This window comes from Thamnophis elegans, chromosome Z (assembly GCF_009769535.1).
Source record: "Thamnophis elegans isolate rThaEle1 chromosome Z, rThaEle1.pri, whole genome shotgun sequence".
NCBI classification, from domain to species: domain Eukaryota; kingdom Metazoa; phylum Chordata; class Lepidosauria; order Squamata; family Colubridae; genus Thamnophis; species Thamnophis elegans.
Window position 1 is genome coordinate 96,570,454 of NC_045558.1, and position 25,973 is coordinate 96,596,426.

The window sequence follows — 25,973 nt, forward strand, 5'->3', positions numbered from 1 at the left end:
TGGTTGTCTGCAAATGCATTCTTTTTATACCATTTTCAATATGTAAAATCAGTTGTCTTGTAAATAACTTATAAAGAAAAAGTTTGTAAATACCAAATTTGTGGCTGTTAATGTTCTTTTTTTGTTTCTAAATTGTTTTGCTTTGTTCATTTAGTTTAAACAGTGTTAACAAGGAGTATTAAAAGAGAAATTCTGCTTGTATGTTTAAACAAAATTGAAATAATTTTTTTACAATAAAATGTAAAGAATATTAATGCTTTTGTCATGAATTGCCTCATTTGACATTGCCTTATCATTACAATCGGTACTCACTGTTAAAAGGTAAACCTGTTTGTTACCAGCAAAGTTAAACCTCAAAATCCTTCGATAACAATCTATTATTGTATTTAACTCATAGAAAGTCTACAACCACAAATTACCACAGCCCTTATCTCTGATCTGTCCAGAATCCAATATCTTCGTTTTATTTTTAATAATAAAACTTTTCCTTAAGATTTTTATAGGGATCTTTCCTAACAATTACATCTCATTCCCCAGAGTCACAAGTCTCTTGTAAGTATCTCCACAGCATGTGTTGTTCAGAAAATCTCTGTAAATAAAAAACAGCATCTCTTGTCAATTGCTTTCTGATTAAACATAATAAATGCACTCTAAATTCCATCCATCTTCTTAAGAAAATCCAGTCCATCACTCATCAGTTCTATCATCTGAATCTTTTATATTCGTGCCTCTTTTAATCTTATTCACCAAACCTGTAATTCTCAAGCCAGACTCCTTTTCCTTCATATCTGCCAGCAAGATTAGATTCCAATCAATTTGACTGTAAGTCTAGTCCAGCTGTTATTGTATCTGGCTATTATCTTGGGGTTGCTTTAACATTGTCGCTAATTTATCAAACTTTTTATCCAAGTTTTCAATTAGGGTTTGTAAGTTGAAAAGCATTTTAAAGACATCCCAAAGGGCTTTATCTCTTTTTGTAGACAATGTAAAGAATATATATTGTATTCAAATCCTTTACTGTTATTTATATTCATATTTACATTTTAATATAGTTCAAAACTCTTGTAGTTAGCATTCACGACAAAAGTGCAAGCAGTTTTAATCTCAGGGATTAGAGAAGTAAAGGTACGATAACTGAACAACCACAGAGAAAAATGAAGATAAAATTCCCCACAATAAAAGGTAGTTAGAAAAAAAATGAAATTTTCCATCAAAAGTTAAAATAAGACCAAAGCTTTTAAAAACTGGTAAAATATAGAATCCTTGTAGTAAAAATTGGCTGCTTTTTACTGCAAGGGATAAATGCTCTTGCCATGGACTTCTTTACAGCAAAAGTGAAAGTGATTTAAAACTCTCAAACAAACCGTAAAAAAAAGTGCCAAAAATTGGTTAAAATCCAACAAGGAATTGTAGGATAAGTCAGCATTCAACCAGTCGATTAACAGTTAAAAATATAAATCAGAAAGTAAAGAAAACTTTAAACTGCAGTTAAACCAAAGGATACTTAAAGATAAACAGCTGGAAGGAAAATAATGGAAAACCTAAGCCTCTGATAGCTTCTACTGAAAATTGTGTTTGTCAAGATCCCTCTTCCCAGCAGGTACATAATCATCTGAGGGTCATTCCTTGTTTCTCCTGTTCAAATCTGGGGAAAGGACCGCCAAATGGCCAGCTTTGATGGCATAATCAGCTGTCTGTACCAGGAGAGAAAAAAAAAACACCCTGTCACTCAGCCCACCATGTTGTGGGAAGTCCTCAGTGGCCATATTCTCCCCGGGTTTGGGGAGATGGTACTGCTCTGCTCTTTCTTCAGGCAGTTCTAGGCAGTATTAGGTCAAAATAGGCATTAGCCCAATGTCTATTTCTTTGTGGCAATCTTCCTTAAAGATTTGACAGTCAATAATTGTAATGAATATTGCTCAAATAAATATGAGAATCCCTAACCCACTCTCAACACAAATCTGGGGTGGATAATAGATGTTCTGAATATTTTTTTTATAGTCAAAGAATGACAATTATTAGTTATTAATTATTAATGACTACTGTAATAAAGTTATTTGCCAATTACAAAAAAGCCAATGAAAATAAAAAAACAAGAAATTTCCTTTAAAAAGAAAGGCTGTATATTGGTGTTTTTAACAAGAAAAAGGGGAAATGATAAAGATGTATGAAAATGCAGTATGCAGAAAATGGATAGGAATATTTTGCTTCCATCTCCTCATATAAAATGGAGTCAACCCAATTAAGTTAATCAGTGGAATATTCAGGGCAAAGAAAAGGAAGTACTCCACATTATAAATTTCCTTAACATAAAATGAGGTAGCCTTTGAATTAAGATGGCTTCAAGAAATTAGAAAGATTCCTGAAGAGATCGCAGAGTGGAATGGAAGCAAGGAACAAACACCTCAGAAACCTGTTTAGTCAGGGCTCCTCCCATCCTCAGGGGCTTTGCCATCAAATATAGCATGGGAAAGATCTGGCCAGAATATAGAGATGAGGCCTCTCCTCGTGGCATTAGGTGGTGTAATAGGAGTTGCCAGAATGATGCACAAAGACAGCACTGTTGATATCCGCATTGCCTAATGTCTGGATCGCATTTTGCATTTGTCTCCCTAATAATCAAGTGGCTACTATCCTAGCCTTACATAAGCCGCTATTCTTTTAAACATTAATGGCTATCTTGTTTTCTCCAGAGAAAGCTGCTGCGCCTCAACTATTTTAGCACTGCAGGAAAACTGGGAATGATGTAATCCCTGCAATGGGAAAACGTCATGCTTTCTTTGACTAGCTGCACTAGCAGGACACCTTCCGTCCCCACCTCTCATGCAGCAGTTTAGAAAATATAAAGCACGTGACACTGTCGCCAGGACTCCCCCCCCCCCTTTCCTCGCCTATTGAACCGCTTTCTCGTGATGTCATCGCCCTTAATTGGGCGCGAATTTTCTACTCCGCGCAACCTTCTCCCTCCTCGGGCCTCCAAGCACAGAATTCTGGGTGATCGGATAGAAGTTTTGAAATAAACCCGCGTTGATTGATGGGAATCGTAGTCTTTTCATGATGGGACGTCACCTTTGTTACCCGTCATCCTCTTTGGGCCTTGCTTCCTCTTCCTCCTCCTGCTAACCGTTTCGTTTTTCTGGTTTCCTTTTTTTGGTCCCGTCAAAATGGCGGATCGTAGGAGACAGCGCGCTTCGCAGGATAGCAGCGAAGACGATGAATCCGATTCCCCGCCTGGAAGCGCAGGTGGTTCCCCGCGCAGCAGCAGTCACCGCTTTGGCTTAGCCGCGGCGGCAAGCACCGCCGGTGCCACTGCTGGAACTGAAAATGTGGAGGCGCCAGTGACGGTTGGAGGTAGCCCGGCCGACTCGGAATGTGTGAGTGGAAAGATCCGGAAGGGAAAGGGGGAACGGGAAAGCCCTTAACGATCGGCTCCCTGCCTTTCTTTACATATTATAGCGGGGAGGCTTTGACTGCGATCCTCTCCTCGGGTGGCTCCTGCAAAGTTGAGAAGAGCCGGGGAGAGGAAAGTGGTTCTGAGCATGTGCAGAGTTCTCCTTTAATTCGTCGCTAACTAATAGCCCACAGATTCCGCTTGGATGGGGGGAAAACAAGCTAGTATTTTCAATGTTTTCTCCATAGCCATTCAATCGTCTCGGAAGTAGATAGCCACCACTTCCGTTTGCGTGCTGCATTAAATAAAATTGTATCTCTGAGTGTAATACAGTATGCAGAAGGTGCGTACCTGGTATTCTAAGACACAAGGATGGTGGTGGTAAAGCACATTTCAATAATGGTATCTTTTATTGTGCGGGTGTTTAAATTGAACTTGGTTTGTTAAGTCTCTCTGGAATTACACATATTCTTTTGGTTTCTAGTAGGTAAATAATAATATGTTTGAATGCATATCAGATGTTAATTTCTTACACTTTTTAAATTAGCATTGTGAGTTTTGTGTAATAAGTTATGAAAATGTGGTCCTGAATATTTTGTTGTGTTATTTTGAAACTGGAAATTTGTTAGGTTAACCATCCAAGTTGATACTGTAATTCTACTTTGAAAATAATTCTAGGTGAATTATAACAGACATTTTATTAAAAGTTCAAAGTCAGAAAAGGGGCTATTGTACAAATAAAGGATTTTGTTTGGTAGATAGAGGAATTAGTTATTATTTTACAATGTATCTGTTACACTTACATTTAGCAAACCTACATTTAGTTTAACAAGTAGCAGTGTTTTCTGTATGATGATATTTTTCCATTTTGAACCTGTTTTCCATAGTATTAAAAACTGTATAAGTACTTAGGAGTTAACATTCAGATCTTGCAGCTTTAATTTAGGCTTGGTATACCTTTTTTGTATTTATATTATATAGTAATATTATATTACCATTGTGAATACTTCTGTAAGAAAGTAACATCTGTAAAATAATACCTTGACACATTCTTGTTATCGGTTCTCTTGTGTTTTTATAGAAACATAGATAACATCTATGTTTTTTAGGCACATAGAGGCTTAGATGTCTCAGGAACATCTAAGTTGCTAACGTAGACAACTGAATATAGACCCAGTTTTCATTTATAAAAATGCACCTGGACAATGCATGTATTGGGTCCTAGCATTTTCCAAGAATTACTAATTATATCCAAGGGACATTTTTTCCCTAAAGAAAATTATTCATGTTCTTGCTCTTATGAAGAAGATAAAATTATTCTAATGTTTCATTAGGCAGGATTTCCTATAAGTGGAAGGAAAAGATGCCTTCTTTCTTTTGGAATATTCTGATGCTTTACTTACAATGTAGCAAAATAATTACTCCTAGCAACAATCAGACTTAGTTTTAAATAACAGTCAAAAAAACACACATAAACAAGTTTAAGAATAAGAAAAATGACCAGATATCAAGAAAGAATGGAAAAATCTATGCCCTGAAATTTTGGGGGAGGTGGGGTTGTGGTGATGGATTATTCTTTGAAATATTCAAGATGTGGCGATTTAAAGTAGTATTCCCCTATCATGTATCTATGAAAGATGCTATCTGGAAATCTATGTATTTAATGCTTTTAAAATAACTGAAAATGATAAAAGAACAATATACAAAGATAATTATGGTGAAAATACATATGTATAGAAAAAAGCTCATAAGTATTTGAAAAGTTGAAAAAATACATAAAATGCAGCATTTCACAACAATAAACTATTACAGTTTTTATATACTTATACTAATATTCAACTATGTATCTCTTTATTTCTTATATACTTAAATGAGTCCATATCTTATTATATTAGGGATAAAATATTTTTAGCCTGTTCTTTGATAGATCGCAGTGTAATCAGGTTTTCAATCCATTTAGTGACTATAGCCATACCTTTATCTTAACCAATGCCGCAATATCAGTTTTTCAGCCGTAGTAAGAACTTGAACACTTACATTGTTAAATTGCTTGCCTAGATAGTCAAGTGATTATTATCTTCTGAACATTTTACCTTTTGTTGCACAATCATATCTACTTTCCTCCCAAAACCTAGTGAGTATAGGACATTATAAAAGCATGTGTTTTAAAGAAGCATTATCCTTTAACAAAAAGTTGTCAGTCCTTTTCTATAAAAATAATCCTGAATTCCATTAAATTTCAAATGATTTTTTGTTTTATAAATTATAGTCTAAGGTTCATTGATATTCTTGCTATAGAAGTCAAGACACTCTCCTATTGTGTAAGCAATATAGGACCCTCTAATTCTACTCCATTCAAACTTTGAATGGAAACTTTGATACAATTCCATCTCTTCCTAATATTTATATTAAGAACCTGATAATGCATCTCTGTTATAGTGGTATGATTATTTGTTGCATTGACATGTTAATCATTCTATAAGAAGTTCAATACTGTATACATAATAATTCCTTCAATGTTTTCCTCATAGTAGTTTGGCAGGTAGGCTACTAAGAAGTAACAACTGATACAAAATCATCTAATGAAGCACAAAGCCAAAAGAATTCATAATTTGGATCTCCTCAGACTTTGCCCAATCTTAAAGTAACTATTATACTCAGTTGTTTAGAAAATAACCATGCTAAATTCATTTGTCTATTTTTTCATAATAAAATACATTCCTAGAGCAGTGTAATGTACCATATTTGCATCTGCCTATTTTCTTTCTTTGATAAATGTTTTCTTTCTCAAAACAGGAAAGTGAAGATGGCATAGAAGGACATGGTAAGTGATAGTAACTTTTAACAGTAGTGATTGATGCTAGAAATACTAAATAATTACGTAGCAATGTTTTTTAAATCATAAAATATTTGTTGCAAATTGGTATTTCTGAGGACCCAGATTGTTGGGGGCAATATGCTGACTCTCTGTAAACCGCTTAGAGAGGGCTGAAAGCCCTATGAAGCGGTATATAAGTCTACTGCTATTGCTATTGCTATTTCTTCTTCTACTCCTTCATTTTTGGTAATAAGTCTTTTTGTATAGTCTAATATTTCTGTTGTTAGCAGTAGAAGCAATATATGATCAATTACCTGGACATAGGTTTATTATTTCACAATATTCCACATTGTTTTTTGGCTACCATAGCAAGCTGCAGTTCTTCAAGATGGTTAGGGTGCAATAATATAATTGTAAAGGACATGGATCACTAAGGCTAGTGTTTCCCTGTTTGAACACCAGCTACAGGTTGGCATAATTGTTATTGTCTCTAAGGCCAGGAAAGGAAGGATGACGGTGAATGTTATCATCATACTAATGACACTCTATTCCAATTCTCTGGGTGTAGTGTTCCCACATGAACAGGGTGGGGGGGGGATGGAAATATATGAGAGTCCCATCACAAGTTTCTTGAAAACTTTCCATTGCTATTTTAGATAGTTCTGCACTTAGGAATGAAATCATCACATTATGGCTCCAGTTTCTAACTTGCTGAGCCACTCCAGTAGTATCCATGATCAGTATTGTCAAAGACCACTGAAAATTTCAGAAAAACTAATACAACACTGTTCCAACTGCCACATAATTTAAAAAAAAATTATCAGAGCAGCTAACAGCCTTTCTGTGATATCTTCACATCTAAAATCATATTGAAATGATTCGGCCACCCCAAACGTGGGGAATGAGTGGCATTGTGATGTTCTTTGTGCTGGCCCATTCTTCCTTTGGGCAGCCTTGGTTTTTTTCCCTCAAGATCGGCAGGAGCCATCACTTTGCCACTCCTCTTTTCTTCTGGGTCCAGCATTTCAGGTTCTTCCCTCTTTTTGGCTCCACGGTGAGCTCTCTCTGCTCAGAGGGACCTTGGAACTGAAAGCTTGGAGTTGATCCCCATTTTGCAGACATCCCTGGAAGAGGCTTGCAAATGGCCTTCTCTCTGTGTGTGTTTAGAATAATTAGCTTATTCCAAGCTTACTGATACCAGTAGTTAGGTAACCACCACCTTTTTCTTTCTTGATAAAGAAAATTGCATAACTTTTTTCAAAATGATCGGCATTGGAAAAAGATTAGTTTGTACACCCATCCAGTTAGACTTCCTTATTCAATTTTAATAGGCATAATGAGCAGGAATCTAGAGAAAAAATTGCAGAAAACAAAAGTATTTCATAGATAAGATTATTTTTAAGAGAGGGAGAAACATAAGAGTTCTGGAGTCATACTGAACAGCAAGTTAGAAAAAAAGGATAAAAAAGCAGGGTATCAGTAAATGGTAGATATGGAGGAATTAAGATTGTAAAAGATCATGGATGATGAAGACCAACATTTTGCACATACAAACCATGAGTTTAGAAAGGATTCAAAAACAAACATGAAACAAATATAAGGATTGGTGAAGAGATAGCCCCCATGGGAAGGATGAACAATTTAGTGCAGAGTTCTTAGAAGAGGATTTAATGTTAAAAGGAAAGATGTATTAGTCAACAAATTAGTGCTGTAGTTTTCTCTGAAATAGATGCAGAGGAGCAATATTTTGTATTTGTTATGCTTTGTGATAGATGGAATATTCAAAACAAACAATATTAGATGGATGAACCAAAGATAAAACAAGGTTTTATATGTGAGCAAAAGGAATGGGTAATACAAATGGATTTGGAGGGTATGAATGAAATGATTGGGAGAAAATATGGGAATTAAATCTTTAAAACATTGCATTTTGGAAGATGTTTTTCACTTCAAACAACTCTTTATTTTTAGCTGTTCTCTCTGATTATGAAAGTGCTGAGGATTCTGAGGTGAGTTGAGGTCATACACATCATTTTATAATGTGCATGAATATGTAACAGCAGTTGGATTTTTTAAAAACTTGCTAGGTAGATTTAGAGACTGGGTAAATCAGGGCATGAAATATTTACTTCCTTATCATGAAAGGCCATTCAGCTGTTTTCTTTAATATACTTTGTATGTATGGAGAGTGTCAGTCATTCAAGTCATGCATATTTCAGCAGTTCCAAGAAGATTCCATACCCATTTGTATTATTCAGGTGATCCTGAGAGCACAGATAAATCTCAAAATGGCCTCAATGACTCTCAGAAAGAGTACTAATGACCAGATGACTGTAACAAATATAAGGAAGGATATAGAATATCCTTCCATCCTTCACCATTCAGTCGGAACTGAAGAAGCTTCATGGATGAGAAGTGAAACGTCTTCAAGGAAAAACAAAGTCCAGTTGCCTTTTGAAAAGATTTCTTTGGGATATACTCTCTGTAGTATATTTTTCTTTTACTTTGCAGCATTTAGGTTTTTGTGTTTTTGCACATAAATGGACTAGAAATGCATGCTTTGGGTGTATGTTTTGTTTCTGTATATATTAAAGAAGGTATTAAATTACACCCAGTATAACATACAGTCTTGCAAAGTGTAAGCATAGACAAAATATTTGTTATTCTCCAGTCCCTCTAAATTGAACCAAATTGGATGTTTGTTTTAGGCTGAGGAAGGAGAATACAGCGAAGAAGAAACAAATAAAATGGACTTAAAGCGGGACAGAAATGACACTGAATTGAGAACAAAAGCAGACAAAGGGGATGAGAAACCAGAATCAAAAGGCACAGTTGCAGGTGAAAGGCAGAGTGGGGATGGGCAGGTATGTTTTGCTGAATTTTGAGCTTAAATATTAATTAACCTAGAAATTAAAATATGTATTTGTATTGTTTAACAAAATATTGTGGTCATAGAATGAAAAAAACTTTATTTTTAAATCATCACATTTCAGTAGATTTTTTCTCTCTTCTGCTTGTGTTATTTTTGGAGTTGCATTCTAAGCAAGTAGTTTTGTAAGGATTTTATAAGCAATATTTTGTGTTTCCGATATTTGCAGCTAAAAAGAGAAGAGGTATCTTGGTTTAGTGTAGGAGCAATAAAACTCAGACGTAATAATGAGCAGTGTATTATAATCAAATTTATCCATTGTTTTTATCATTCATTATTTTTCATCATTATTTTTCATTTTAGTTCAATGCAACTTTTGACATTTTTTACCAACTTATATTATAATCCATGTTTTATGTATAATGAAATGAGTAATGTAAAAGTATTGTTTGATTAGCAACCATTTTAGCAACTATTGGAAGTTAGAACCACACTGAATGAAAGGTACTGGTGCCTGGTTCCTAAAGTTATGGTTATTGCACTGCTCTTGTGATAACGTGTTCAAAATTTGTGCGATTGGCAGCCCACCCCAATTATGACCGTGGGGGTGTTTCAACTCCCCCACCCGCCTATCTTCCCCTATTCTCTGCTACACATATGGCCAACTGGGTGTGCCTCAGCAGGAGGAAGAGGAAGGCAGCAGATATTCACGGCATGGCAGAGCTGGTGGAATGCATGGTGGTGGCGGCAGTGGCGGCTGGGGCTTTGCATGGGGCTTGAGATGACATTTGGTGGCAGCGCTGATACTGCTGGGATAAAGGCTCGGGGATGGTGGTGGCTTACTGAGATTGCTGAAAGCTTTGGACCTCTGGTTTAGAGTTAGTGCTGGTCCTGCTACTGCCACCAAGGAGTGCCCACTCTGCAGGGGAGCCAAGAGGAAAGAGATGGGAGAAGATACGTTGGTGGGGAGAGTTACCTCGCTGAAGCTCAGAGCTGGGAGGGACCAGGACGGCTTTGATGGGCTGTATCCTCAGCTAACCACTGGGAAGTGGTTACCCGTGGCAATGGAAACTGCTAAGATTTTAATTGCTCAGCGATGCAGTCATGGGACATTTTACTTTACAATCATTTAGTGATAGAAAACCCAATCTTAATTACATTATTGAGAATGATCTATATTACCTAAATACCATGCTAAAATAATTTTCATTAATATCTATAAAAGATGTAGAGATTTTTTAAAGAAGACTTATTTTAATTGACTACACATTATTCATCCTATTGTGACACATATTTCATCATTTATAATGCATATTATTTCCTAACATAATATTGAAATATGAACTCAATTATTGATTTAGCTTTATAAATCAGGTACTTATCTTTTACATGTTTTTCAAAGATTTCATATTAGTATTTCAAAGATATTTTATAATGTTATGGTGATTGATTTATATTTGGTACAGGTAGTCCTGTACCAATATAACCACATTTGAGCCTCAAATTTCTATTGCTAAAAAGACAGTTGTTAAGTGAGTTTTGCCTCATTTTACAATGTGAATTGCTGCAGTTAAATTAGGAACACGGCTGTTAAGTGAACCTGGCTATCCCATTGAGTTGTTTGTCATAATGTTGGAAAAGATGATCACGTGACTCTGGGACACTACAACTATCATACATACACACCAGTTAGCAAGCATCTGAATTTTGATCACATGACCATGGGATGCTGCAATGGTCATAAGTGAAAAATGGTTATAAATCACTTTTTTAGTGCTACTGTAACTTTGGTCACTAAACAAATGAATGTAAGTCAAGGGCTACCTATAAGAATCCCCACTCATCTGTCCATCCAGTATTCATAATCATAACACCTGATCAATCACATTTTTAGTAAAGAAAACCATGGTTTTGGGGATATTAGTATTGGGTTTTCAATAGGTCAGTTAGTGTTTGATTTCTCTCATTTTAGGAAAGCACTGAACAAGTTGAAAACAAAATTGGTAAAAAACTTCCTAAGCATCTAGATGATGATGAAGACCGGAAGAACCCAGCGTACATACCTCGTAAAGGTCTTTTCTTTGAGCATGACCTCCGTGGACAAACCCAGGAAGAGGAAGTACGGTAGGTGATAGGAACAACAGGCAACAATTGTAGAAAGAATTCATAGGTAGGAACACTTTACTTGTGGGTACAACTGGCTACTAACAGAAAAAGATATACAAACCACTAAAGAGGATTACGTTTTAGCTTTTAAATTTTGTCTCATTCTGAGGGTTATATAATGAGATTGAAGGAAAGTATGGAACCCACTCTTAGTCTTTTAGTAGTTATTGGATAATTAATTGACTTTGGGCAGCCATTAATAGGAGAGTACAGCTCTAAGAAGGTGTTAATTTACAGTCACAACTATTTCCTTTGTCTCATGATAACGTCTTCCCAGATGAGTTATCTTTTTTCTTGAGAAACATAATGGCCTTTCTGAAATCTATGAAGATTTTTTTAAAATAAAAAATGGCCAAGGATTTAGTTTTGTTCTAAATTTTCCCTTGTGGAACCATATTTTTAGTGGCTCTGGCTTTAATTCACTGTTATATCAATGGTATAGAGCAGCAGTCCCCAAACTTTTTCATACCCCAATACCCGAGTCTAATTGTTGTAATTCGAATTGTTTTTCTTTATCTTGGTACACAAGACCTAAGGGTCGGCAGCGTAAATTGTGGAAAGATGAGGGACGGTGGGAACATGACAAATTTCGAGAGGATGAGCAAGCACCAAAATCCAGACAAGAGCTAATTGCTCTTTATGGCTATGATATCCGCTCTTCACACAACCCTGATGACATCAAACCCAGGAGGGTGCGCAAACCAAGGTGAATTTGTAGAAGTGGGTCTGGGTACTTTTTATAGAATACTATTCTAGAGCTTGAATTTTTTTTTCTGTCCATGAGAGAAGAACAATTGTGATGATGTATTGAACATAAAACATTCATTTCTGATCAATAGCATCTCCTCTTCCTTTAGATTTGGGAGTCCACCACAAAGAGAATCCAATTGGTCCAGTGAACGACCAAGTAAGCCACCACGACATCAGAGTCTAGACAATACTTCTGTGGCACCTCGGACATTCATTAATCGAAACTCAGCGGGAACAGGACGGATGGCCAGTCCAAGGGCATTTCCCAAACCTAGTGGCTATAAAGATACTCGCCCAAGTTATCGAGCTGTGGATGTAAGTAGTCAACATGCACCTCGCTTCAATGAACAATCAAAGCCTGAGAGCAGTTACCGAGCCAGACGATCAGATCCAATCCCTGCAAGAGAGCCTTCTCCCAAATCTGAGATACCACCTATTCAAAACAGCCCTGTTAAAAAAGAAGAAGTTGTTTTGGAAAATCAAACTCCACCTGCAGATATTTTACAGACACAGCCAGATAGGCCTGTGGAAAAAAAATCCTATTCTCGGGCAAGAAGGAGTCGGAACAAAGCAGGTGAGACAGGAAAACTGGCAGATGAAGTTCCACTTCCATCAGGGTTGATGCCGGAACCATTAAAAACTGCTGATATTATACCATCACCTCCTTCAGCAAAGACTGGTAATTGGGAGGTACCTGTTGAGGCAAATCTGGATGGTCTTGAACAAGACATGACTCAGTTGAATATGACAGAACAAAACTGGAATCAAGGGCAACCCCAGTTCATACCACCACAGGGTAAGTGATATACTAAAACAAGGAAAAAATAATTTTGTTTACAGAATATATAAACTAGAGAACTGCCCTCTCTTAAACATCATTTCAGAGATCTTTTCTTACCCAAACAGTGAAACAGAATGACAATGGGTAGGCAAAACATCAGTGGGAGCAAGTATAACTTCTGACTTCCCACTGTATTTCCTTGTGGGAGGGAAACAAAGCTTTCCTCTCTCCCTCCGTCTCCCCTGTCTTCCTTCTCTCTTCCTTTCCCTCCTTACTCAACCTGCCTCCCTCCTTCCTCAGAATCCCTGCTATTTATTTTGCTTGAGGTAAGCTTGCAGGAAAAATGTCAGTGGGAAAGCCAGAAGGAAGTTGCTAACCAACAGGCAGGTACTAAGTGACTGCTGCTGGGTGGATGGGGAGCAAGGGAGTTCATGGGAGTGTAGGTCTTTTCGCCCTCCCCAAGCCCCAGAGGCTTTCTAGGAGCCTGGGGAGGGCAAAAATAGCCCCCCCTCCGGAAGCCTCAGGAGCTTCCTGAAGCTCTGGAGCGTGAAAAACGGACCTATGGGGAACCTGAAAGTTGAGAATTGTGACTTCTGGTTTGTTCCAATTTTCGACCTCGAGCCTTCAAGAGGCTTCCCTGAAGACGGGGGCAAAAATAGACCTACGGACAAACCGGAAGTCACTTCCCGTCTGCTCATAGGGCCAGTTTTTGCCCTCTGGAGCCTTCAGGGAAGGCTCTGGAAGGCAAAAAACTGACCTACGGGGAACCCAGAAGTTTGAAATTGTGACTTCCGGTTCGTCTGTAGGGTCAATTTCCGATTTCCGGAGCCTTCAGGGACCCTCAGGAGGCCTCCGGAGCCTTTAGGGGCCACAATGAAACTTAGAATTTCAATTATTACTTATTGTGGTCATACTTCTAGGCACTATGTGACCAGAGTCAATTTTAGGCCCATCACATAGTCATTAATCCAGTATATCCAATGGATATTTTTGCTATTTTCTGCTGAAAAACAGCACAAAACAAGACACCCTGCAATCATATGACCATAGGAGACAGCAACTGACTAAATATCTGCTAGTTGCCAAGTACCCAAAATGCAATCACATGACCATGCATGTGTGTGCAAAACTTTTATCTTTAAAGATAGGCCATAAGTACTATTTTGAAGTTTATCATAACTTTAAATGGTAGTTAAGCAACTTGTCTAAAGTTGAGGATTACCTGTATCTGAATTCACTTTCTTATTTCTAACATTCTTCAAATATCCAAAACAATGTCTCTAGGACAGACATCTGTCTGTTTCCCATCCATCTGTCCATCCCCTTATTATTTTTATAAATAACTCGGTAGCAAACATACATGATACCGTGTTTCCCCAAAATTACGACATGTCCTGATAATAAGACCATGACATATTTTTCCTGTGGGCAAAAATATACGCCCTTCCCCAATAATAAACCCCCTGGATAACTCCCCCTCCAGCCATGGAGAGCACCACTCACTAACCTAGCAATATCCGAAGGCGCAAATCCGTGGGGGGGGAGGGGGGCAAAGGCGCTCACATTGCTTGGGATACCACTAGGTTGGTGGGTGGCACTGTGCCCAGCTGGAGCGGGGGTTGCCGGACAGCTGCTTTCACGAGCAGCCGCCCGGCAACGCCCCTTTCCAGCCGGGCAGAGCACCACTCACCGACCCAGTAATACCCCAAAGGCACTAAGCCGCATGGCGCTCTGCCCAGCTGGAAAGAGAGGTTGCGCGAGCACTTGTTCTGCCTCCAGCTCGTGTGCCTCCCAGCCTCATCATGCCCTGCTCTCCCTGCGGAAAATAAGACCCTGTCTTAATATTCGGGGAAACATGGTACTTCTTCCTCCTATTTTCCCCACAACAACAACAACAACCCTATGAGATAGTTTGGGCTGAGAGGGAGTGATTGGCCCAAAGTCACACAGTTGGCTTTCATGTCTAAGGCAGCATTGGAACTCAGTCTTCTGATTTCGAGACCACCTCTTTAACCACTCAGTTCTTCCTCAATAGCCTATTGTGTGACATTTGATCTGAGCTATTAATCAACTGGAATTCTAATATTATTCCATTGTTCATTTGTGTGGCTTTCTTGTTGAGACACATGAGTGGTTTATCATTGCCTTCTGCACTGAATGGAATGATGCTATTATCACTTAAATGAATTTGCTGCTGTCACTTAAATAATCATCTGGCTCCAGCATCGTTTTATATTGCTGCTGCCCAATTTGGCTGGCTTTAACAGGGCAGCTGAGATGACTTGCATGCCTTGAATGACCCTGCTGGGAGTACCGTATTTTTCACTCCATAAGATGCACTCCTCTCCCCCCTCCCAAAAGTGGGTGGAAATATCTGTGCATCTTATGGAGTGAACATGGGCGAATGGCAGCAGCGGCGAATGGCGGCAGCGATCCCTGCCGCTTGGAACAGTTGATTGCCTGTATTCTGGGAGGCCTGTCCAACTGCCGATCGGCAGCGAAGGCTCCAGTGTTCCCCAGTGGAAGCAGCAGAAACGAAGGAGGAAGCTGACCAGGCTGTTTGCTGGAAGGATGCTAGCCAGATGAATACTGAATGGATGCTGGGAGGCAGATTTTTTTTCTTGTTTTCCTCCTCTAAACCTAGGTGTGTCTTATGGTCAGGAGTGTCTTATGGAGTGAAAAATACAGTATATACTCTTGGCATACATTCCCAATCTCATTCCTCCTGGGACCATTCCCTGCCATGTGGCAGCATGGGAGAATTTGGGCAGAACCTCATCAAAGTCAACAGCATTTGCCTTTTTCATATTATCTAGGACAGTGATAACTAACCTTTTGTGGACCGAGTGTCCAAAGCGTGTGCCCCAACCCCCAAAGCCCCACACATGCACAGCAGAAACCCTCCTATAGGTGCCCCGCCCCGTGCATTCACAATAGAGACCCAACAACCAGCTGGCCGGCAGGAAGCGTGCACGCATGGGCGGTGGACCTGAAATAGAGCAATGACTCGCACGACCAGAGAGTGGCCACTGTATGCCACCTGTAGCACACATGCCATAGGTTCACCATCATGGATCTAGGACATCTCCAAACCTGCTTTCTGTTTTTAAATTTTTCTTAAGGGTAAAGCTGAAGAATAATTGATGTTTCCTTTCTCCTTTGTCTTTCCTAATAGGTTTGCCTAATCAGATGCACATTGGAGCAGCCCCACCTCCTCAGTTCAACAGGATAGAAGACATGGTAACATTCCATTTATTTTTCTTGCTTCTGAAATGATGGGTTCAATTGGAATGTAGACAATAGTAGTAGAATTTCCCATCAAAGGAATGAATATCAAGCAACAGGATCAGTCCAGCATTTTGAGCTTTGTGGAATACTGGGTTTGCAATAGATTCATCTAACTTTGATTTAATGTTTTTGGGAAACAAAATGATAGACAAGATGGCATACCAATTGGACCCAATCCTCCTTATATACTGTTGGAAAGAAACATTAATGTATTGTTAAAAAAAAGAACAGTCAGTCATTTCTGGGCAAAGTTTGACACAGGCTTCATGTCTCTCCTGAAAACATTTTGCCACTCTGAGCCTCTAAGAATAGGAAAACTAGGAATTAAAAAAAGAAGTATGTGGGGTTCATCTCTCGGCATTATCCACTTTTAAGGATATACAACATTCAAGCGAACTTTAATAATTGGAAGATCTTTCTAATGCTAACAAAGCTCATCACAAAGGAAAAGATTTCACTCTGGCAATCTTTTAAGAAATTAGACATTGCTATGCTTTTTTCCAGGGGGTTCAAGCTGGGCGTGCAAAGCGCTACTCATCACAGCGTCAAAGGCCTGTCCCAGAACCTGCTCCACCAGTCCATATAAGTATAATGGAAGGGCATTACTATGATGCACGTGAGTGCAAAGTGTTCATTAAAAGAATTTTTATATTTGTTTTGGATTGGGTTTTGCAGTATTGTGGACTACATATCATTTTCTTAATCTTAAACTCTGAAGGAATAATTCAGGGAAGTACCATTATATTAGTACATATGAAAATGGGGAAAGTTAAGAAACTCTCAATTGGATACTGAATAAGTATTCTTTCTAAACCGCAAGAGCTTTTGCCTCTTGTAAGCTAGAAAAAGGATTTCTGGAAGCTTGCTCCTTGTTAGAAAAAACAGCTTATTTCTAAAACTTAGAATGTAATCATTTTTTAATGTATTTCATCTGCATCTTGCGTTTGATCTGACACATTTGATAGAATGCATGGTGCTGTCCTGTTTGAGTTACAGGTACTCCTTGAGTTATGACTACTTCTTCAGCAACTATTCAAAGTTAGGATAGTGTCAGACGGGATATACTCACAATCAGTCTTCAGGTTTGCAGTCACATGAATGCAATCTTGTTGCTTTGTAAACTGAACTGCAATTAAAATTTGTAGTGTTCCACAATCACGCAGTAACCATTTGCAACCTTCCCTATTGGCTTTCCATAAGCATAGTGAATAGGGAAGACAGCAAGAGATCACAAGTCATTCCCGCAAGTCACTCTCACTTCTGCTGCTTTTTTTGTCCACCTGTGTTCTAAAGTGCCCATCCACAGCACCCACTTGCCTGCAATTCATAGCAACTGCCTGCAGCATCTATTTGCTTGCTTGTGCTTCATAGCATCACCCTCCTGCCTGCGCTCAGGAGAACTCACCTGTGACACTCTTTCACTTGCCTGTATCCATAGCACTCACTCATGACACCCACCTGTCTACTCATACTGCATAGCTTTCACTTGCTGGCCTGTTTCCCTGCATTCCCATCTCTTCCCAGCTTAACAACTCACGTAATCCTCACTTAACAATAGCAACAAGGATGGATGGAGTTGCCAATGCTACATCGTGTGACTGCATTGCTTAGTGATGGAAACTTTGGTTCCAGTTGCCATCGTAACCCAAGGACTACCATATTTTTTGGTGTACAAGACGCACTTATCCCCTCCCCAAAGTTGGTGGAAATGTCTTTACAACTTATACAGCAAAGAGAATGTTGCCAAAGCCCCACCCATTTACTGGCCTCCATTCTTCGGTCTTTGCCTCCTTGCAGCAAACAGCCTGGTCAGCTTCAGCATAGCCTGATTTAGCATGAGCCGCTGATTGGCAGTTGGATTTGCCTCCCAGAATACCGCCTATCAGCTGTTCCAGGCTGCGGGATTGACTTGAACCCAGTTTGCTGCTCTAGTTACTAATGTACTGAACTGTTGAAAAATTATGTTGTTATTGTTACTTTGCCTGATGGCAACTGAGGTTTCTTTTTACTTTAATTTCAAAATAATAATTACTTCTATCAGTGTTAAAAAGATAATGTCTAATGATTTGTCCTTACAGTACAGTTCCAAGGTCCAATTTATACACATGGTGAAAATCCTACACCGCTTCCTCCTCAAGGGGTGATTGTTCAACCGGAAATGCATCTTTCACATCCAGGTAGGGACTGATTTTTCATAGCTCCTCTTCTCTCCTTCATTTTTCTCTAATATTTCCTTTGTACTTTAGCTTTTTAGAAATATCCCCAAATTCCTGCAGTGCAACACTTATATCTCTTAAGATACATTTCAACAATACATTATTTGCTGTTAACAACAATAAACTGAAATTGTTTTATCACTTCTAGCACATGGTTGCTCTTCTGCATTAAAGAAAATATTAATTCTGTAAGGAAATTGAGGAAGATGGAAAGTAGATGCACTTCCTTCCTTCCTTCCCTGTTTGGAGTGACAAAACTTTTTGGCACTGCTATAAAGCTTTACTTTTTTATACATTGCCGTAAGGAAGCTTTGGATTCTATTGTACCATTTTGCTATATTGCAAAAGCTTTTATAAGTATCTAAATGATAAAGCTCCAAAACTGAGTTTTGGCAATTCAGATACATCAGGCAAACAAAAAATGGGGGGTGGGGTGTATTTTTTAATGTTCTCTCTAAGCAATAAAATCCAATATGAGTTTTGCAAGCTGGAATGATTTTAATTGAAGGAAAATAAAACTTGTAACTTGAGATTGGATTTATTGGAACTATAAAGTTGAAGGTAAAGGACTTTGTTTTTTGTAAAATATTTGATCTTTGGAAAAGAAGAACATTCAGAATAATTGGTTTCTCACATATTTGATGCATAGTTTACATTTTTACCTTTCAGTTTTGGAGAGAGGAGAACCTATATTTACTTCAGGTCCTACCACTGGCAAGGAAAGACACTGTCTTTTACTATGTCTATCTGATACTTTTAAAACTTTGTTTTTCTCTTTTCTTGGATGCCTTCTTAAAATTTAATGAACTGGCATGGGTGGCATGTATTAAATCCCTTTGATTAAATTTTTTAAAAAAATTGGACCATGAAATGAAATCCCTCTGAGATCTCTGTGGCTCCCACCCTAACAATATTCCAGAAAACCTTCACAATCTGGCTGTTTTGGGTTAGGGTGGATGGAGTCTTCTTTTGGATGATTTTTTTTTTTGTACGTAATCTCTATTGATTCTTGATACTGTCTTCATTATTCTAATTTATTGTACTTTTATTTTCTTCCTTTCCCAGATATGTTTTGTAGTCAGGCGGTGTCTAAATGTAATGAAATAAATAACTGCACAAGAAGAAAGAATTTTAAAATGTATACAGAGTGAGGGGGAGAGATATTCTGATCCTTCTGTTAATCAAGTAGATTAACCTTTGAAAATCAATCTCTGCAAGCAAAGAACAGGGATACATGTGGCATATTGTAGACGTTTGTTCCAGTGACTTATTGTTCTTAGCAGCCAGATGGATCAATTATTCTTTTAAGTGAGCAGATATATTATAATGTTATCTATTCCATCTTTGCTTCCTGATAGCATTTTGATTTCAGGATTGGTTGACTACATTATCTGTCTTTGCCAGGATTGCATCCACATCAGACACCTGCACCTCTGGCTAATGCTGGCTTATATCCTCCTCCTGTCTCCATGCCCCCTGGACAGCAGCCACCACCACCACCACCACCACAACAGCTGTTAGCACCAACCTACTTTCCCCCTCCTGGAGTAATGAATTTTGGCAATCCCAGTTACCCCTACCCTCCAGGACCCCTTCCACCTCCCCCGCCTCCCCACCTGTATCCTAACACTCAAGTAAGTCTACTTATGTTTTGTTTTTAAATCCAGGCCTTTTGGGGGACTTTTTTTCTGAAAGAAGAAAAACATGAATTGCTGATTTATGGATTTGAAGATTTAAAAAGATGCAGATTAAAGGAGGGGCTGAGAAGATTTGTAAAATATTCAAGAGGGACAATATGATTATAATTAATCTGTTAAAAAATGGTTGAAAGTTGTTTATATATTTCTTAATTGTAGCTTTCTTTTTCTTTTCTTTGACTTGTTTTTTCCCCTTTCCATTTGTTTTTTATATGAAAATGTTTAATAAATCTAAATTAAAAATAGCTGAAATTTAGTGAAAAATAGTAGTAGTACATACTTTAATAAGCAATTTCAAATGAATGATTATTCATTTATTTATCAATTTAACCAAAGTTGTACAGTTACCCATCTAACCCCAAAAGGATTTTAGTGGTGCAGATTAATTTTGCTTTTTAGAGATATAATTTAATGATTATCACTCAGTCAATAGATAAACAGAAACATATATGTTGCATATGGGGAACATGAAAGCAAGCAGAATATAGTCATTAAAGTCTGGATTACAACAGGAGACTGTGAACCCATCTGGATGACCTTGGCCCAATCGCTCCTTCTCAGCCCCAGGAAGAAGGCAGTGACAAACCACTCCCAAAATTCTTGCCACTGTAGGAATTGGTCTAGGCAGTCACCAGAAGTTAGCACTGACTCAAAGACAATCCTCTCTAGAAATTATGGTTATAATGAAGCAATGAAAACTTGATAGCTTTCTTAATTATAAACTATATTACTTGATGTAGAATTTATAATTCTGAAGTAATTATTAAATCCACTGATTTTCCAAATGAGCTGAAAAGTAGACCATCTTACTATCTTAGTGAGATATCTAACTCATTTGTCTTTGGACATAACCAGAATAGTGGTGAAGAGATAAAATAAACATTCATTGTATAGAGACAAACAGCAATTAAATTTGATGAATTACAATAATGCAGGAAGGAAGTAATGCAATAACCTGATGGCTAAAGAATGAAGTGCATTGTTTCTTAGAATATACTGTATTCTTAAGAAAATCTTTCTGTGCAAGTTTTAATAAAATGCTTGTATTTCAGTAGGCATTCAAAAGTTTTAAAATATATAATGTTGATATTTTATAATTGTGAAATTATGCTGTCTTTTTAACTCAGTGAGTTTCTAAGTAAACTAACATGTCTGTGTTTTGAATTTCAGTGAATTAAATATACATATATATAATAACATTTTGGAACAAACCAATCCTTTTTCTTTCTTTCCTTTTGGATTTCCAGGCTCAGTCTCAGGTGTATGGAGGGGTCACCTACTACAACACAGTTCAGCAGCAAGTGCAGCCCAAACCTTCACCTCCCCGAAGAGCCTCCCAACCAGTTACTATCAAGCCACCCCCTGAGGTCTGTTATTTCCCCCCTGTCTCTTCCTAGTTTACTATTGTATCTGCTTCCACTGGAAGAATTGTCCTTAGTAATGAGAGTGCGGATCTCTCCATCTGATTGTTATGTTGCAAGCTCTAGTTTCTTAATACAGATTGTAAATAGGTTTCATGTTAACATCTATGAAGATTTTAAAAAATAAACATAGAAGTTAAAATCAAGCTTGATGTCTAGATCCTGTTTGACTAAACTAAAAATGTATTTTAAAATTCATCTTTAATTGCAATTTCACTGTTTGAGAGATTACCTAACAATAAATCTGAATGAACTTTTTTGTGCAATGTATAAATGAATGTACCACTATTTAATTGACCTGACAAAAGCTTCACTGTTTGTGTTTTATCTTTATTTGGTGTGTTATTTCTTTATCTGAAAATATGTGAGGCCCTATTGCTTATCAGTACAATATTAATATTGCTCCAAATTATGTGAAGGTAAAACATTTCCCTTTTTAATATGTAGAAAAGAATATATAATTCTACAGAAACCCCATTTCTTTATTTTGGGGGCACCATTTGAGAAAAATTTCTGAAACTTTTAATAGAAAATGGGAATAACTATTTTTGGTTTCTTGAGTTAATAGTTTTATGATTAGATATCCAGTTACTGTAAATTAAATTCAGATTTTTGTTAATTTGCTGATTTCATATTGAATTGTTGAATTGACAGATAGCAAAAGTTAGTAACGTTAAGGACTTATGATAATATATTTGTATTAACAATTGTTAACTTCTGACTATTCTCTAGATAAATACCGACTAAACTCACAATTTGTGACTGGGCCGCACCGTTTCAGACTGAGGCTGGGCGTTTCCCAACAGAATGTTTCTTAAAACTCACTCCTTCCATGTAGGCAGGTAGAATGTTGCAAAGAATGCTAAGTTAAATTGTTCTGCAGGAATATTACTTGTAAGGAGTTCTGTGGTTGTACACAGTGATTTAAAAAAAAAGTTATGTACTTGTGTGTAGTGGCCAATAACAAGGATGCTGTTTCATAAAGGGGAAATGATGAAGAATTTGACTGAATCTTGGCAACAATAAGCTCTGTCTTACACTGATGATTGTTTAGACTAGCGAATAGGACCCCTTTATGTATCTTCTACTGTAGGCTGGATGATATCGTGGTGCTGAGACTAACCTTCCTCCTTTCACAGGAATTAATTAATTCAAAAGCCATTTCAAAGCATCTCAAATGCTTTGAAGCAGCTCCTATAGGGAGCAACTTAACTGTCTACTCTCAGCCAGCTTCATACAACCCACAACACTTGTTTGAAAGGGGAAATAGGCACGTGGCTGAAGTGGCAGGGAGTCAATGCTTGCCTGTGCTCCTAACTCAGCACCTCTTTTGACAGACAGATTTGCAGTTTCTTCTTGGGAAAAGTGTCGGAGTAGGTAAGATATCACTTCAAGAAAGAGTTACTTCTCTGCAAACAAGTGCAGTGGGTAAGGGGCTTCATACTATCGGCTCCAAAGCCATATTAATGAAAGAGTTCTGCTCTTTTCCTCCCTCTCATTTTTATCTAGGATGGCAGAAATGAAAAGTCCAAAGAAAGAAGCAACATTTAGAGAATTCTGCATCTTGCTGATTTCAGTAGAGTTCCAGAGCTGGCCCTGTGGAAGACAGAAGACAGCTCCTTTGTGGAATCTCTCCTCTCTTTTCCCTTGGTAATGAATGATGCACAGGGGTGTAGATACATCTGCTAGGCCATATCAGTATTATATCTGAGGCAAGATGTCTATCAGAAGGGTATCAGCAAAATTAGATATTTTTGCAGTTCCCCCTTTTTTCCTGGTGTATTGTTCTTTGCAAGATACATGTGATCAATGAAAGAGGAGCAATTCTACTTTATTCCTTACTAAATGTGACAATTTTTAAGTGTCAAGCTACATCTGTTCAGCACGTCCCTATGTCCATTTCTCATTCAATGTACCTGTCCCTGCTTTATTTCTGTTCTGTTTAACTGGTTTGCTAGCTTGAGTTGTAGGGATTTGTTTTCCTTGGCTATGTTTTTTCCCCAACAATACAGTTTTTAAATAAAATACCATTTTATGCAAGATTATGCATTTGGGTAGTTAATGCCCTACAATAACCTTAAAAGTTAGACATTTTATGCTCCAAATAGTCTCTGGTGCATTGTTAGAAGGCAGAAAATATATTTGTTCTTTGTATAGCACTACCTATTCTTTAGGACTCTAAATCAGCATTTCTCAGCCTTGGCAACGAAATTGTGTGGATTTTAGCTCTGAGAATTCCCAGCCAGCAATCTAGCAGGTATAATTCTCGACACTGAAATTCACAATGTTTAAAGTTGCCAGAGTTGAGAAAACTGCTCTTAAATGATGCCTTGCAGACATCTTTTTCTTGCCTGCTTTTTGCAGCTTACATTTCCCTATCCAGGCTGCATGGCTTCACCTCTTATAATCCCCATAAACTTTGAATGTACTTGATTTCTTACAGAAGCATAGGAAAAAATGGTCATTTGGGCACAAGGAATTTGATTGGCATTGAACTAATCTTTGGTGAAGTTTTCAGAAAACATTCTGGATCTCTCTGCCTTTTTTTTTTTTTTTTTTTTTGGTGCATGTGTAAATTCCTACTTGGAATGTACCAGGATCTATTTAAAGAAAATATTTTAAAAAGCAGTTTAGCTAACATTTGAAGAAAAAAAACCTGTATGATGAAAATATATTTGGTTTTTTTCTGCCTTAATGTTTAAATGTTTAACATCAGTCTTGAATCTTAGACCTAAGGACACTGTGATAATTAATTCTTGTTAATAAATTTTTTTTGTTCCTGTTCGTTCCAGTGCTTTTTTGTGTTAATAGTACTGCAAATGTTCAATTCTCAGTAGAAGCTTGTCTATTAATCATTTTCATATATCCTCAGCCAGCCTGCTTCCTTCCTGCTTATTTAGAACCAGTTCTCATGATGCTATTAGTTTTCAGTTTCCTCTATCAATAACTTAGCCTTGAATTAGCATAAAGGTGCTTCTCTAAAAACTTCGTAGTTGTATAGTATAAGATGTTTTATTCCACTTGAAATAGAGGTAGTTGACTTTTTCCAGTCAAAGGTCACATTTAATATTATTTTGCAGATTAAGAACTATAGTGTGGGGTGGGGAGTTCAGAAATTTTCTTTGCTTAAAAAAAAAAACTATGATAGCCTGTTTCAAGGTTTATATTTCAGTGCTTAATGTTTTCCACTCCAAAATGGCAAGTAATTATGCAATCAGATTTAAGTTTGAGAGTGATTGGAGGACTCGGTGTATAAAAGACTGATAAGAGTCTTTCAAATTTGTGATTTTGATTTAGAATTATCAGTGATGGCCATACTATTTGGAAATTCTGGGCGTTAAAGCCAAAACAGCTGGAGGATGTCTAAGTTAGTCTGACTAATGGTTGTTATTATTGGTTTTGGTTCCTGAAGCATTTGGTGAGGGAGAAGCAGCATGGGGTTTATCTTACTATGGAATTCAGGGGCATAGACAAATAGCAATAGCTCTTGGATTTAAATATCACTTTATAGTGCTTTACAGCCCTCTCTAAGCAGTTTACAGAGTCAGCATATTGCCCCCAGCAATTTGGGTCCTCATTTTACCCATCTCGGAAGGATGGAAGGCTGACTTAACCTTGAGTTGAACTGCTAAATTACAGGCAGCTGGCAATCAGCAGAAGTAGGCACAGTGCCACCGCGTCTCATGGGAAACAATTCCATATAATTGTGAAAAAAGGAAAAATATTAAGTATTTGGGAAAATATATTTAAGTGAAATATTTTGGTCTTAGCAATAAATAGTAAGTTTGTAAGTGAGTTGTGAGACAGTGTTTAACTTTTAAAAACTGAAAAGCAGGTTTTGTTAGGAGAGGAAGAAGAAAAACTACAATCTTCCTTAAATCTTTTTAACGGTTTAATAAGTGGAAGGAGACTGAAGTAAGATAATACAGGTTATGGAATGTACAGTAGACATCAATCAGCAGAGAACTTAGGAACCTGCCTGAGATGCTTCTAGAAAGATATTAGGTTTCCTGCACAAGTGTTGTGTTCTGAAGGAAGACTTTAGGTCAGCTGCAGTGTTAATCACAAGAGACATATTTAATCCACTTCTATTTGATTTAAACAATATCCAACAATATTTGGATGTCCTAGTACAAGAAATACTATAAATTTTCATAGATATTAGCCTTCATATTTTAATTCCATTTAAGATTACAGCCTATATCAATTAAGATCACACCCTATATCAATTCCTTTCAACTGGGCTGGGAAGATGTTAATGTTACACTCTACATGCTGCTCCCCTTTCTGGACTGACAAATAACCAACCAGTAGAGGGCACCATAATTCACAAGTAATTGTTCTATGGACCAGAGTCGGCAAGTGTGAGCGAATATCTTAATACTGACATTTTAAGTTACTCTAATAATATCCCTAGTTAAAATGGTGGGTGATACCAGTTTTACTATTCTTTCTACATTGTAACAGAAGGTGAAGCTATTACAATAAAAATTAGTTTCAAAATTCAGAATTTTCATTAATTAGGTTCAAATTATATTAATACACACACATAGATACATTTATACACACATACACT

At 37.5% G+C, this 25,973-nt stretch overlaps 1 protein-coding gene across 4 annotated transcripts; it reads left to right on the plus strand.

Moving 5' to 3' along the window:
* Nucleotides 1–3,110: 3,110 nt before the first annotated feature.
* Nucleotides 3,111–24,181, plus strand: CASC3 (CASC3 exon junction complex subunit). 4 transcript variants are annotated; one of them, XM_032235351.1, is made up of 14 exons: nt 3,112–3,374; nt 6,188–6,215; nt 8,181–8,218; nt 8,918–9,073; nt 11,051–11,202; nt 11,774–11,950; nt 12,102–12,790; nt 15,951–16,015; nt 16,568–16,679; nt 18,142–18,240; nt 19,684–19,913; nt 21,224–21,343; nt 22,735–22,774; nt 22,907–24,181. In XM_032235351.1, the coding sequence occupies exons 1-14, from the start codon at nt 3,165–3,167 to the stop codon at nt 22,918–22,920; spliced, it is 2,130 nt and encodes a 709-aa protein (XP_032091242.1). In that variant the 5' UTR covers nt 3,112–3,164; the 3' UTR covers nt 22,921–24,181. The 4 variants fall into 4 exon arrangements, with proteins under 4 accessions (XP_032091240.1, XP_032091242.1, XP_032091243.1 ...); XM_032235349.1 differs by having other exon boundaries at nt 3,111–3,374; nt 22,735–24,181; XM_032235352.1 differs by lacking the exon at nt 22,735–22,774.
* Nucleotides 24,182–25,973: the final 1,792 nt, after the last annotated feature.